General features: G+C 32.6%; 2 protein-coding genes across 2 annotated transcripts; both read left to right on the top strand.

Moving 5' to 3' along the window:
• The first annotated feature begins 3069 nt into the window (after positions 1–3069).
• On the top strand, positions 3070–4536 carry LOC130654149 (uncharacterized). The gene is made up of 6 exons (XM_057456686.1): positions 3070–3284; positions 3369–3446; positions 3581–3679; positions 3765–3863; positions 4054–4185; positions 4337–4536. Coding segments are annotated over exons 1-6 (474 nt in total). The 5' UTR covers positions 3070–3220; the 3' UTR covers positions 4339–4536.
• A 1317-nt stretch (positions 4537–5853) lies between these two features.
• LOC130654148 (alpha-parvin-like) lies at positions 5854–13461 on the top strand. The gene is made up of 12 exons (XM_057456685.1): positions 5854–6014; positions 9302–9388; positions 9535–9605; positions 10116–10218; positions 10806–11068; positions 11143–11201; positions 11303–11322; positions 11819–11880; positions 12279–12347; positions 12477–12578; positions 12801–12873; positions 12987–13461. The coding sequence occupies exons 1-12, from the start codon at positions 5897–5899 to the stop codon at positions 13061–13063; spliced, it is 1104 nt and encodes a 367-aa protein (XP_057312668.1). The 5' UTR covers positions 5854–5896; the 3' UTR covers positions 13064–13461.
• Positions 13462–15525: the final 2064 nt, after the last annotated feature.

The following is a 15525-nucleotide window of genomic DNA, read 5'->3' as shown; positions in this document are numbered from 1 at the left end:
AATTTGAATTTTGATCACGCAGCTCATTTTTCCGAAGTGCCTACAATAGGTCTACCTTTATAAAAACCTGAAAATAGTAGTGGTCGATCCCTCTCGGGCACAGAATCGGGCAGCACTTTTAGGCAGTACCAAACCCTGCCACCTTGACCCGGGGGTGACATAGGTCATGCCGAGACATGAAATTCTTTGATAACCGATCCTGGAACGGACCACAGCAGGTAAAGCACAGCCGTTTATATTTACGCATCAATTATTTTAGAGAATATTTACCTGTGGCTCATTCCCTATTTGCTAAATGTTTTAGAATTAGCGGGGAAATTCCCAAGGAACTTTGTAGTTTAATTACCGTATTTGTTGTCAGTGTAGTGTTTGTGCATAGTGCATAGTCTACTATACGCTCCAGCTAAATTTGTAATATTTTAAGAACTATTATTTCGCTTGTTTTATTTCTGGTTCTTTTTTTTGCTATTTTGTTCCATGTTCACAATTTGTAACTACAGTATTCTCTCTAATTAGCGGGCACTGTTGGTGTATGAACAAAGTATGCGCTAATTAAAGGTGTCCGTCTTTCGGAAAGTTTTGCAATGTAAGCTCAAAATTTGAAGAAAATGCGATTTTGTATACGAAATGTGTAATTTAAAAAAATAGCGGGTACCGTGTTGGACTTGACACACAAAAAGAAGAAAACAACTAAATTGAACGTAATATAACTTTTTTTAAAAAATAACAAACAAATATCAACATCATAATATCAACTAAATAAAAAGAAAAGATTTTTAAAAAAAACTTTAGGAAAAAGATTTAAAAGGTTGTTGTTTTAAGTTCCTGACTCGAATAATTTCAAGTCTGTCTTTAAGTGAGGATAAAGAAGTTCTTTCTTCTGTTGAAATCTTTCAAGTTCAAGCGCTTCATGCGTGGTGATCTTCTCTTCAACACGTCATCATTTTCAAATCGTTATCACTCTCATGAGATGAAACCTCTTCTACATCAACTCCAGATTCTTTACAAAACGAAATATGTATGTTTCATGTTTTTGATATGCGATTAGCTGAGGTCTATGGAAAGAGGGTCGTAGAGGTAGATACGGTCTGGAATTACCAGTTATATATAAGTTTTATGGACAACAAAAGCTGATTGACTGGTTTGCGAAGAAAATCGGGGCTGTAAAAGCCGGCAATTCTTTTAAAGTTTTAAAGTGTTTAAAATAAATATTTTAAAATTATTCGATTTTTCATTAGTTTTGTATGCTGTTCCTTAATTTTTTGGACTGTCTGCTAATTGAAGAGAAAAAAAAGCCTATAGATGTCATTTCGTGCAAAGTGCCCGCTAATCAGAGGTGTCCGACTTTTAGAGTGTCCGTTAATTGGAGAAAATACTGTATTATAGGATTTAATAACGACTGTGCACCAACCTCATTGGGTTAAATATCCAGTGCTTTAAACCAATGAAGTTGGAGCCTGGCAGCGTATGTGCATTGAATTTACAAGAGCAGTTGTAATAAGGAGATAGGAATTGAAGTGTAGTCGTGTGTAATTATGTCAGGCAGTCAGAAGAGTATTTGTCTGTTTCTGTTTCTATTGTTTATGTTGTTTGGTAAATTAACTTTATCGCACTATCGTCATCATGTTTTTAATTTAAAATTTGTTTTGAAAGAGCTTATAACTTGAATGAAAAATATAACAGCTGGAAAACTCTAAATATAACATGTCATGATAATTTTTACTTTTTCTCGTGGGCGAAGAAGGAAATACGTTTTTTTGCATGTAACGTCAAGCGAAAAATATTTATTTTTAACTAGGTGTGTTTGTCTGCTAAGCTTTATTTGCTAATTAAATAGCTTCCTGACTATTTCTCAAAACAATTTGTTGAATTTAGGTAGAATAGTATGTATATTATAAAAGGTCTGGCGGCAAGGGAGGGGGGAGGAAACTTGTAAAATAACTCCTTTTTTTAACAAGAAAGCGAAATAAATAATTAGATAAACAAATCGATAATACACTTTCCTTGCTTGTAGCCACTTGGTGTGCATTAAAATTTAGCGAGATGATTAAATCTACAAGTGTGGGAAAATTTTGTTTGCGTCGTAAAGGCCTTCCAATAATACAACCTCGTCCCCAGGGCGTCTTGTATCTTTTTCTGACATCGGAACGGTGATAGGAACATGATTGTCTCGCCATCCCGGTTACAGTAAACAGACAACATGCGCTGGGAACAAAGTTGCTAATGATAGTCTGTCTAAATCAATTTTTACTGGCTATGACATCACCACTTCATTAAGTTCATATTAAGAAAAGATGAATGGCCCTAAACCGATCTTTTAAATAAATTCTTTTTAGCCAAACACGAAAATATCAATGTGGTCAAACCAAAATATGCAAAAGTATTTTTGTCTCCTCTTCCATGGGTTCATCGTTGTCTCAATAAAGAAAGTTGTTCAACATCTTACATTTATTGATGTAACTGTTACTTCTATATTTAATTGTGTATTCAAAATTTGTGTTTATTCCTGTTTCCTGTTTACTGACAAAACGACAGCAAATAATTACTCATCTTCTGATTCATTTTATTTAATTACAACTTTTATAATATTCCCTCTTTTTCGCCTAATATCTAATCACGAAATGACCTTTAGAAGCTGCCGAAATAATCATAAGCCTGTCTGTAATTAATTTCCTACGAAAATACTGTAATGTTTTTCTTTTAGACTTTGTGTTACCATTTGCAACATTAGTAACTTATGGATAAAGAGTAGTCTCTCAAAGAAACTTTATGTAAACTTTCACGCTGCGGTTTTAAAACTTTATTATTGGCGTAAATATTTTCAATTTATGAATTTTTGATGTGAAAAATATCACGAGCTTTGATATAAAGACAAATAAAACAACAAAGTTAATCATTTGGCGGGCCACAAACCCTACCCTTAATCCAATCAATGATTGAGACACTTAATCAATATATGATCATCAAAATAATTAGACAAATATGTCCCAATTAAGGTCAGGTCGGATTAGTGATAAGCAAAGAAATAATCAATTAAACAATATTATTGTGTTGTAAAACAAATTACGTATAATGTAAACAGAAGATAGATTTAGAAGCGTATAAAAACTCGCAGCGCGTAACTTCATAAATTAATAAATTTTAAGACAAGCTGAAGACAAGAGAAGCACCAGGAAATATACGAGAATTATATAGTTATAAATATAAGCATAAAATTATAATGGACAAGTGGCTAATAGTTGTGACATATATTTGCACGTGTGGTGCAATGACCAGTTTAACAGGTAAGTTTTAGCTAAGTGACGACCACGTGTTGGTCGATTGGCTGGAGGTTGAGTAAAAGTTAAGAACTTTTAATTTTTATTCAGATAACGAAATTCCATCAACAAGACAAGACAAGAGTATTAAAAACGCAGTAGAAAGTTGGAAAGAAAAAGAATTCAAAGGTAAAGTATTTTCGCAAGAAGTCATTGTATTGAGTCGGTTTAAGATTAAAAAATATCTGCAAATACTACTTCTTTAAGCAGGACGAAAAAATAACTAACGTTTATCAAAAATATCCATGTCACTTTTTTTGCAGTTTTTGAACCTGTTCCTTGCCAAATTATCAAATCGCCCTTCGGTTGTTGCTGGGACAAGAAAAGCATACCAACGGGTTCGAACGGAGAAGGTTGTCCCGGTAAGTATCTTTCATAATACTATCTCGATTTTTTCTATGCAATGTCAACATCGCAGTAATTTTTGTACTTTTATTTTTTATTTAGCTTGCAAAGACCATAAACATATGAAATGTAGAAAATGGAAGCCATTTTGTGGTGACAAACGTGTGAGAAGCAATTGCCCTAAAACATGTGGACAATGTTGTAAGTCACTATTTTCAGTTAGTCCTTCGCAGGACTAAAATGACTTTTATTCAGTGCTGTATCACAAAATGTCTAAACACAGTAAGGCGTGCAGTCTCATGAACGATAAACGAACACAATATTGATACAAATGGACGATTCTTTTTTTCTAATCTCTTTTATTTGTGATCAGTTTTAACTTCTTTTTTAGCTTCTGAATCCACAGAACGCCCTTGCTCAGACGATCCAGATTGGAAACCACACTGTCCCGCTTACAAGAGGATAGGTTTGTGTCGTCTGTCAGATATTGCATCTCAATGTGAAAAAACCTGCAACAAATGCTGTGAGTTCTTTACTAATCTGACTTCACATTTGAATTCTTACCGTGAATTTTTACTCTTTACAAATCCTTTTTGTGTTATTTTTTTTTTAAAATTTTTAATAACTAAAATTTGTCTCAATATTGAACAAGGTGATCCCATTTCTTTTTTTAGAATGATGACAAATTTTATAGCAATTATTGACACCTTGACAAAGTTGTGTAGAACGTAGAACGAAAAAGCTATCTCCTACAATTGTATATTGCATGAGCTATTTATGGAATTTCGTTGTAAATTTTTTTTAATTTAAGGTATTCTAGAAATTTGACGTATTTGAAATATTTAAAAAATGATTTAAAATATGAGTTTATTTATCTTGTCCATGCTTACAAAACAATAAAGGCTCTATCTAAAAGCCACACGAAACTAATTCATTCTCATGAGCATCTCTATTTCGTCTAACAGGCAAGGATAGAAGCTTTAAAAATGGCCGCCGCGCGACAGCGTGTTTATTTCATTCTGATTTTCGGAAAAGAATACGGATACACCACAAGTAGATGTTGCGAGAGCATTGATCAAGAGTGATTAAATAAAGCGAATACGTTCTTTGAAGCTGGTTAGCTTGGTTAGCCAGCTAGAGATAACTATATTTCGCGATAACGTTACTAGTTCCACAGGCCCAGAGTTACAGGTACAGTTTTTTTGAAAAAGATAATAAAATTGTCCAAACATTCCAAAACAAATTCAACGGAAATTTTCTGGCTATAAACATACGGCAAATTAATATCGTAAAAAAATTGTTATAGGTTGAGAAATACAAGTCGAGTCGTTTGAACTACAGGTAAATTGTGCTGTGCCCAGAACTGCATTGTTTTTTAATATAAGGATGAACCGCGTAGCTTAACCAAATTATATCTAAAGGCGCTTGATGTTATTTTTAGTTTTACACAAAAACTTTTATTAGCAGCCGTTCTTAAAGGGTCCAAAACTTTCGTGTTCGTAACTTTCAAGCATTCACGCTAAACGCATTCTACTACCGGTTGAAGTTCTGACGGCGGTTTAAAGTTTCACTTGGGTATCTTTAGAACGATGTGAAATCAACTTAGTTACCACGTCATTTCGCCTTTTTAATAACCGCTTCGTAATAACAGCTCAGAGACCATTAGACCAGAGGATAATGATGATTTGGAGTGAAGACCGAAAATGACTCAAACCAGTCTTCTACTTATTGTTTATTGTAGCAATATAATTCCAATAAAGTTCCTCACTGTGCACACCATCTAACGACAACTTACTCACCACCGCAGTGTTTGACATTGCGATTGGGTTTTGCAACGCCATGACCCATACTTCTAGAAGTCTTGAAATAGGACGACATGCAAAATGGCATAAAGAGCAATGTGTACATAATTCTGTAATTTAGAAAAGGAGAGAACAAAAAGTTGGAACGTATGCGGACAGATTTTACATAACAAAGAACACTATTTAGTATTCGGGTTCGCAGAGCTAGTTTACCAGGAGAGAATACTCGGTACTCTTAAGACCATAAAGTTTATTAAAATTGTCAAATTTAAAGATATTTGTAAGAACAGAAAAAGGTAATCAAAAACTAGACTGTTTTTAAAACCCGTTGAAGGTTAGCGGTAATCTCCTCCTCCCCTTTTTACATTGCCATCTCTGTGGTTAGGCCGAATTTTACACGGGCCGTGTAAAAGTGGGATAGGAACAACAAAGATGGCGGCTGTACCAAACTCTCCTACAACCCCGACCAGAACTAGTACTCTAGGTAAGAAAGATAAAGGAGGATGGATGGGAACGTTAACCAAGAAAAGACAGCAGTCAAAGAAAGAAGGTATTTTTAATTATGCTAGACTGTCAAATATATATTTGATTTATAACTTCAATTTATATTATGGGGCCTGTAAAATATTTTTTCGTTTATTATGTAAAATATTGCCTCTTACTAGCATAGCTCCCCAAGAGAATTTACAACAAAATATGTATTTGCTTTTTGCAGTTTAGGAAAAGCTGTCTCCAGACCTTTGTCAAAATACAATAAAAAGGAAATATTAACTGCTAAGAGAAACTTAAACCGTTTTTTGTACATTTATATATGTAGCTAGGATACAGTGGTACAATTTTTGCATAAGATACCAATATAGAAAGGATTGCCGAGCGGGGGATATGGTCCCCTAGAGGTTTGTAAGCGAAAAATTGTAGATGTTACTTTCAGTCAAATCGCTTTCTGACCTATTCATTCGGTTTCATCTTTGTCAAAGCTAAAAATGTTTAATTTGATAAAATGTTTAATTTGATAAAATGTTCTAGGGTACAGGCTAGCAGTACTGCAGTCTGTTCCATAACCTGATATGAGAAAAATGCTAAAAAAATGTTAACAAAACAAGAAAGGTATCTGACATTGGTGTATTAGTCAGGTCAAGTTACAGAAACAGAAATTATTTCCTGGTAAAAATGAATGTTTTATATATATATTTAGAGATTCTCAGTACATATCAACGATTGTAGGAGAACCACTCATCAAAAATTAAAAATCCTTGGTAATAGAACATGTAAATGTTGATGTAGAAGTTTCCTGATATAGAAATAATCTCCTTTTTTGTCACTTGACTAAAACTGGTGATTGCTTATTGACAGGGTTGAAAAAGTAAGTTGCCTTACCCTAAAAATGGCAATGTCTGTAGTAGACATTGCCATTTTTAGGGTAAGGCAACTTACTTTTTCAACCCTGTCAATAAGCAACCTGAGGCCTCTGTGACGTGCCTACAATATAGCTACAATCATCCACAAAACTATGCCCACTTCCCCTCTGTGTCAGTCATTTTGGGCTGAGCTGTGTAACCAATTTGACCAATGCCAACCTCTATGTAAACATTGGTCATGAGTGGGAGCAGTAAATACTAACTGTAGAATATAAGCTAGCTATGTTCTTTTGCTGATTTTTGGTAAACTTTTCAGTCCTTGATTTTCGGTCTAAAGTTGCCAACATGTTTTCTGGACAATTGTACTTATGTGGTAGGACATTTTCCTTCTAGTTACATGAGTATTTGGCATATAAGTCAGATTGAAAGAATTTTGTATATACGTAGGAGATAAGTTGAGTTTTATACACTAAGAAAACGTTTAATGTGAAAATTCAGCAAGGGGAGGTATATTTAGAGTATCAAAGAGTGGTTGAGAGTGGGCAGTAATCAGAAAAAGTTATGAGGCAAACTGCAGACTTTTGTAGTTTAAAAATTGGACAGTTGAGTGGAAGATTTTGACCCCAGACTTGAGTTGCATATGATAGATGATAGTAAAAAAGGGCAAAATATACAGTGCGTAGGGTTTTCCGGGATAAGTAATAACATAATTTTGAGAGAATACCATTGGCTCTACGAGGTTCAACTTATGTCATAGTTAATTTTTTTCCTGATATTTCTGAAGAGGATAACTTCTGTTTTGGTCACGTTAAGAGCTATCTTACTAGCATTTAGCCATTGTAGTAACAGTTTTAGATCAAAGTTAACTTGATGAGAAAATAGGAGGTTTAAGTGAGGATAAAGAAGGGGTTCATAACCTTTAAAAAATAGTACTACAGCATAACCTCCATTTCTTTCTTGAAAAACCTCATTTCGTCTCTGGCTAAGCTTGGCACCATCTTAAAAACACAAAATCACTCAATCACAATTATCGTATAGAAATGCTACATACTTTTCAGTTATATTTAACTTTTATTTGACTATAATAATTGGGAAATAAGCTTCACTCGCCTGGCTTAGCTCCACAAAAGTGCAACTGATGTGTTTAAGCTCACTCTCATTAAAGTATGCCCCTTTTTCAGTTGTATCTTAAAATACAATGTTTAGATAAGCAAAGTAGTGGACTACTACTCTACATCTTTTTCAAACCCATGATTCGTCAATTATTGGCATAAAGTAAGTTTAAAATAATATCTGCTCACAAACAAACAAAAGGGAGTCAGTTAATGTATAAACCATGGTATTAATATAAATGTAGTAGGTAGTAAGTAAATGTTAAACTTTTAGGGTAAAATTTCAAACTAAAGCTATATTGTTTATACAAAACACCTTTTTTAAATTAGTAGGATGCCATTTTTAATGTCTATTATAGTTATGCAGCACACACAATGTGCCAAAAATAAGTTTTTATTATAAAACCTTATGGAATAAATTTCAAAGAAAATTAAATTTACTATTTTCATTGTCACTGTTTTCATTCACAAAAATATGTATATTCTTCAACCTTTTTGGCGAAAAGTCAAAGAGTTTGTGAACAATATTTAACCCCACTTTCTTCATATGATAATACGTAATGTTGACATTGTGTCAGCTGTAGAAGTAGAGTGTCATCAATGACTTTCTACACAGGCTGAGAACTGTATGTTACCAACAAAGTAACAATTGATCTTAGGGATATGATTAAGACATGTGTTGTGTTGATGAAAGACAATAATGCCTTTCGAAGTCTTTAATTTAAGAAGTTCCTGATGTGGCATGTTTTTGTCTGCTTCATGTCAACAACTTAGTGTTTCACCTTGGAAAGTCCTTTTTTCTCCCATACACAAACAACAGTTTTATAAATATTAAGAAAGAAAATGAATGTAAGTAAGCAAAACTTTTGTAAGTTTTATACATCCAACCTAAAAAAAACCAGGTTGGCAAATTTTCCTAAATCAGTTAGAAAGAAATTTATTTTGTAACCTATTTTGATACATTTATATTTTATGTTTATATCTTAAAGCACTGGACTGAAATTGTGTTATAAATTTCTGTATCGTCTTGACTTTGGTATGTTTTGAAACTTCATATAAATTTACTACAAAACAAGACCTGAAAATATGATGTTGACACATAAGTAAAAATTAAAACAAGTGGCAAATCTCTCGAAAAAGACTCTCCATTCTAACATGCACTTTATGTAGGTTTTACTACTAAGAACCAGGGTTCAAAGTCCAATTTACTGCACCATGATAAAAATTAAAAATAAAATCTTTTATTTTGTTTAAATATGGTGATACTGTAATATTCATATCTAGAAGTGGAGGACATACCTTCTGCATACTGCACATATAAAATTATTATTCTGTTTATATAGCTATATACATGTATAAATTTTTAGTATCAGAATTAGAAGACGAAGGAAGAAATGCAATCGATGGTCCAACTTCACCAATAACAGAGAAAACACCAGACACCTTTTTTCTTGGTAATCCTACTTTGTTTTATATTTTTTGAAATGTTGCACAAAGATTTGTTCAAGAAAAATAACCTTCCATTTAGAAAAAATATTTTTTTTTAAGATAACATTAAACGTATGTATGTTAAAATATTTATATATATTAAATGTTTTAGACGAAGGACAAGAGAGGTTTCACGTGGAAAATAAATCATATGATGATCCAAAAGTTAAAGAACTTTGTGAAGTAAGTTTTACTATAAAAATAGACGCAATTTAAGGCACACAGCTGTTTTTAACAAAAATGACGCACAAAAAGAAGTTTAAAATCATCATAAGGCAGAAATTTACATATATACTTAAATTGATCAAATTTTTGCGCATATTGTAATTTCGGGCATTTAGCTTTTGTGCACACATGTTTAGCGCACATTAAATTTTCACACACTCGTTTTTTACGGGTTGTACATTTTATTGTATTGTGCATCTTTGGAGTTCAAAATTAAGATTTGCTACATGTGGTTTTTTTGAACGGATCGTTTTTCATTATTCGTTTTTTTTTAGATTTGCGGAATCTAATTTTTGAGCTTCATTTATTTATTGTTTTAAATGTTATTTATGCTTTATTAACCTCAAAACAGTTGTTGTGTGTTCGTTGCTCTGTTTTTTTTAACTATGGAGGTCTTTTAAAATATGTGTCTTGTTGCACACATAATTCATTATTTTACCCATGTCATCTATTGTTTCCCGTTTTCAGGCTTTAATTGATTGGATCAATGATGTTTTGGCAACTCGCAGAGTTGTGGTGAAAAATATCGAGGAGGATTTAAATGATGGTCAGGTGCTAGCTATGCTTGTGGGTAAGGTCTTAAATACACAAGTGAATTCCATTCCTGAAACACTCTTGAGTATCCCGTTTTGTAACCCCTTTTGGAAAGAATTTTGACATGTACTATTTGGCAGTTGATTAAAATAGGATTTTGTTTGGCTTAAATTTGGCGAATCAATGATTTTGGTAAAGTTACGTTTATGCAATTCAACAAGTGATTAAAAAATTGATATTGACAAAAAAATTGTCATTATATAGTAATAAAGACGAAATCTGTCAGAGTGCATGACATATTATGTTTTGTCAAAATGCGTTATATATCGTGTTCATTCATCATCTAGTTTGTGAGAAGCAATGCGTATAAAATGGAATTGGTCGAGTTTTTACGAATTTTACGAATTTCGACAATCTTTCATATTTTCTTCACCCAAAAAATTCTCGGGTTAAGTTAACTTAGTTATGCCTGCATGTTTCTCTTTAATGGTTCCTGTAGACAGGTTCTTTCAGTAAAAAATAGCAGAAAACGAAACCTTTAGATTAGAGGAGAATGCAACGGTACAAATTAAAAGTGAAAAAAAATATTAAAGTCATTTTACACTCTTTCTGATTCCTTTATAGAAAAGCTTGCTAATATTGATCTGGGAGCACTAACAGAAGTGACTCAATCTGTGGATCTACAAAAATATAAACTAGGCCAGTTGTTAGAAGAAATCAATAAATTACTTGCATTGCCGTTACATGGCTCTCAGTCGTGGAATGTGGAACTTATTCATTCAAAATATCTGCCTGCAATCTTGCATCTACTCGTACAATTAGCAAGACAATATAACTGTCCATATAGACTTCCAAATAATGTCATCATCAATGTTGTTGTTGTTCAAGTAAGTATTGGGTTTTCGTTTTTCGTTTTCGCGTATTGATTGTCGTCAAATATTTATTTGACTTTCACTTTTAGAAGCGGGATGGTATATTAAGAAGTAAAACTGTTCCTGAGGACATCACAGGAAATTATAAGTAGGTTTATTTTGTATGTGTAGTGAAGAATGAAAGTGTTGTAGAGAGAAACGAGTTTAGTAAAGTAATACAAAATAAAACTTGATTATTTTATTTTTTAGCGACAGAGAACCCAAAACAGGTAGGGCGTGAACTTTGCAAAAAACTTTAGGAGATACATACCTTAAGAAAGAAATGAATGCCCAAGAAAAGATTGCGGGAAGAAAGAATGTGGATTTATGGTTGCGAATTAGACTCGTTTTTGCAAACCTAAAAATCTTCTGAACAAGGCCGGCTTTTACAATCTTTTATTTTACATTTACATTTTTTGTAATTCATTATAGAATTCACTTCAGACATTATTGTAAGCAAAATAATAACTACTGTAGATAGAAAAATATACACAATTTTCTTATTTAACATTTCGTACAGTTTTCAACGTTCTATTTGCATTTTTTTTTCTTTTGGAAACAATCAAGACAAGTTTTAGAACCATTTATTTGCGGAGATGTTAAAGTTTGCGTGGATAATTAATTTTGAGATTTGTGCATGATAGAATTACTCGTTCATTGAAGGTAGAGATGAGCTTAACAGCCATTAATTTAATTTTGTGACAATTTTTCTCTCTTTCTTTCCAGAACGCGATGCTTTCGATACATTGTTTGATCATGCTCCTGAAAAGCTGGTCGTCGTTAAAAAGGTTCCAATTTTTATCAAGACCGATTTCAGTTATTTTGGAAATTGATTTTAACATTTCTGTTTTTGAATAAAGATTGTGTACCCTTAAAAGTAAACCTAATCTTTCACGAATTTTTACCTGTTCCCCTATGTTAACCTAATCTTTCACGAATTTTCATCTGTTTAGTTATGGCCCCTTAGGATTTTAGACCCAATGTTTAAAAAAAAAAAAAACTAAGTTAGCACTTGCTGCCTAAAACTATAATAATGGATTCGTATTAGCTTGCTATAAATTGTTTAAGATACAAAAATGTTTTTCCGAAATTAAGTGCTAAATTGATGTATACGTCATTTGAGGTATTTTTAAACGTTTATTTTTTTCATCTTACACTCTATTTCTATGATTTTTTTTATTTTTAGTCCCTCCAAGGTTTTGTGAACAAACATTTAAGCAAATTGGATTTACAGATAATAAATCTTGACACTCAGGTAACATATTAGTATTGTAGATAATAAGTACGACAGCAGTGTATACTGTATTTGCAGAATTTTCTTTCGGATATGAAGAATGTATTGTCTAGAATAACGGTGTAAAGTAGCGTTACTTTATTTTTACAGTTCAGCGATGGAGTCAACTTCATTCTGCTAATTGGTCTGCTTGAGGGATACTTTGTTCCGTTGCATTTGTTTTATATGACTCCCCAAAGTTTTGACCATAAGGTAAATTTTTTTTATTATTATTATTATTTTTTCTCTTTTTCGTTTGTGTACTTCTGCAGTAAGTTGTAAAAAATTGTGGGATTTTTCTAAAATTAGAGAATTTTTATTTCAAAATTTTTAAGAATCAGATTTGCAAAAGATCTTAATATTTTCTTTCTGTTTTATATCACTTATTTTTTAAATACAAAAAAAATTGACAGATTGTCGTAAACTTTTTCTTAGGTTCACAATGTACAATTTGCCATGGAGTTAGTTCAGGATGCTGGTTTGCAAAAGCCGCGCATTAAGCCATCTGGTGAGAAATTTGTCATACTTTTTCATAGTTTTCTCTCAATGCTATTGACAGGTTAGTCACAAAGTCAACTTGATTTGAATTGTTTCAATGTATTTTTTAAACTTGTCTTCTAGATATTGTCAATGGTGACTTGAAATCGACGTTACGCGTATTGTACACTTTATTTACGAAGTACAAAAATATGAAATAATAAATGGCTTCCCTTTTTGTCAAGTAAAACCTTGTTATGACGAGATCACGAAGTTCATGTTTGTCATATTTATATCAACGTGCCACTTTTTTATTTATATAAATAATGTAGCCTGTGAAATTAGTAAGCACTTGGAGGATAAAAAATAGTTTTAATAACGATAGAAAAACCATTTGGGGTTTATGCAAAATCTGTGTTTCTTAAAAATAAAGGTGTGTCTTAAAGGTGAGTTTTTCTCCATTCTTAACCGATTCCCTGTTTGTGTTCAATTGCAATCTATTGTAGCCTGACATATACATAGTAAATTTGCGTATTTTTTAACCTTACCAGATTTTTCATGTTTTTTTTGATGATTTTGTATATACCTGTACTAGAAATATCTCTGTATTTTTTATTTATTTTTTTATTGTTCTCACTATGTGAATGAATTCAAGTAGACGTGTGTCCCTATTATACCTGAGCTTTTTTGGCCATTGTAACCCTGGGGGGGGGGCAAAGTGCCCGCGGGCCATAAATCCTGAACCACTTGTGTTTAAGCGATAAAACTTGACTCAGATGGAGAATGTCTTAATACAAACTCAATCCAGGTAAGATAATAATTTGATGACGTCATAGGGATTAGAAATGACGTCACACATGTAAGAAATGGTCATTTTCCCAATTTTTCAGTACGTTTTAATTTCTCGCGTGTTACTAATGATTCTTGCTGGATTTGTGGATTAAATACCAAAATATGTGTTTCACATGAAATAATAATTTTAATGACGTCATTGGGATAAAAATGACGGTAAGAAAATTGGTATCCGAAATGACGTCAATTTGCTGGATCAATATTTCCTTCAAATCTGGTCCGTGTTTTGTCCCTAGTAACCATATATCACCTTAGCAACACGTTGGTTACCACTTAGTAACCAACATACATGTAATAAATATTTATATACCCAATACAACATCTTTGACATTCTTACTTGAATGTCAACGGTTTTCACAATTCCAAAAAAATAACCCTTGTCCAAAAAATGCAACACCCCCCAGTAAAGTACAAAATTTTTCCAAATTTTTTTTTTATCAGAAGCCCTAATAAAAGTTAGAAATAGTCTCAAAATTTTAGCACTTATTAACATGTGTATCTAAAGTTATGCCTAGTCAAAGAGTCCGCGGGCACTTTGTGCCCCCCCCCCCCCCCCCCCGCAGGTATAATAGGGTTAAATAGACAAATAGAAGGTTAACCTCGCACGTTAACAGGAAAAAAGCCAAAAAACATTTAATGAGAAGAGTTTTGGAATCCTTCGCCGCGGTTAGAGATTCAAATACCAGTATTTGCTTAAAAATTACTAAAGCTTCTAATTTAACGCGCAGGTAAGGATAATTATTTTAACTGACCGTCCGTAAAAAATTGAAAGAAAATCAATTATAAAAATTAAAGACCCTGAATGCGTGTTAATAATTAGGGAAAAAATAATATTATGCGCGAAGAAAATAATATTTAAAAAAAATTCCCGATAAAGTGAATTCAAAATAAATCTTCGCGGATTACCTAAAAATTAATTTTCCTCATAAAACTTTGCGAAACTTTTGGAAAAACAGAACTCTTGTGATATGAGCAAATTTAATGAACCCTATTTTAGAGAAGGGGGTTTAGGGTATCGTTTTTTGCGGTGACTTCAAGGAAAAAGAAAACGCTATGACTATGAAACTGAAGGCTAAAATACACGGTAAGTTTAAACGCACCGTTTAAATGTAGGAAAAAAAAACTTACCGTGTAAGCAGGAAAGATGTCAACTGTTTTTCGGTTTTAGAAGTTGGACATGTTCAACTTTTGCTTTTTTTTTTCTACATTAACAGAATGATTAATGAGCTATTATTTGAACTAAAGATTTTTTCCCGCTTTTTTTCTTTCACCATTTACCCTGCTGCTGCTATAACAAACCCGCAACGGAAGATTTACGTGTTTTTTCTTTGGTATCCATTGTGAAAAAATAGTTTTTTAAAAAAAACTTATACATTTTATCTTAACGTGTAGACAGGTATATTACCTGCAACGAAACTTAAAAGATTTTTCTTTCAACTAAACGGTTCGTTTAAACTTACCGTGTATTTTAGCCTTAAGCAAAATAGAAGTAATTTGACATCAAAAAATTTCTTTTGAGGCCGTCCCTAACAAATTTTTTGTTTGCTGTTTTCCGACCGACCTTTGCAATTTCTCGCCGACCACAAAAAGTTTGGGTCGGGATTTTTCAAAAAATTTTTATTTTTCCAGTACTTCACCGATTTCTGACCCAAACACAGTTAAATTGCCGACTCAAATTATTTTTTCATAAAGTATGAGCGCGCGCGTTGCGCATTTCTTGCAACTCTCCATAAAACACATAACCGTCATCGCAAACTTCCAATTTTAATTTTTTACAATTCCAGAGGAATTTAGCTCTAAGTCGCTTTGTTTTTAACACTTCTCCTTATAA

This window comes from Hydractinia symbiolongicarpus, chromosome 8 (assembly GCF_029227915.1).
Source record: "Hydractinia symbiolongicarpus strain clone_291-10 chromosome 8, HSymV2.1, whole genome shotgun sequence".
NCBI lineage: Eukaryota > Metazoa > Cnidaria > Hydrozoa > Anthoathecata > Hydractiniidae > Hydractinia > Hydractinia symbiolongicarpus.
The sequence above is the reverse complement of the archived record's forward strand: the minus strand, read 5'-3'. Positions and strand labels throughout refer to the sequence as shown.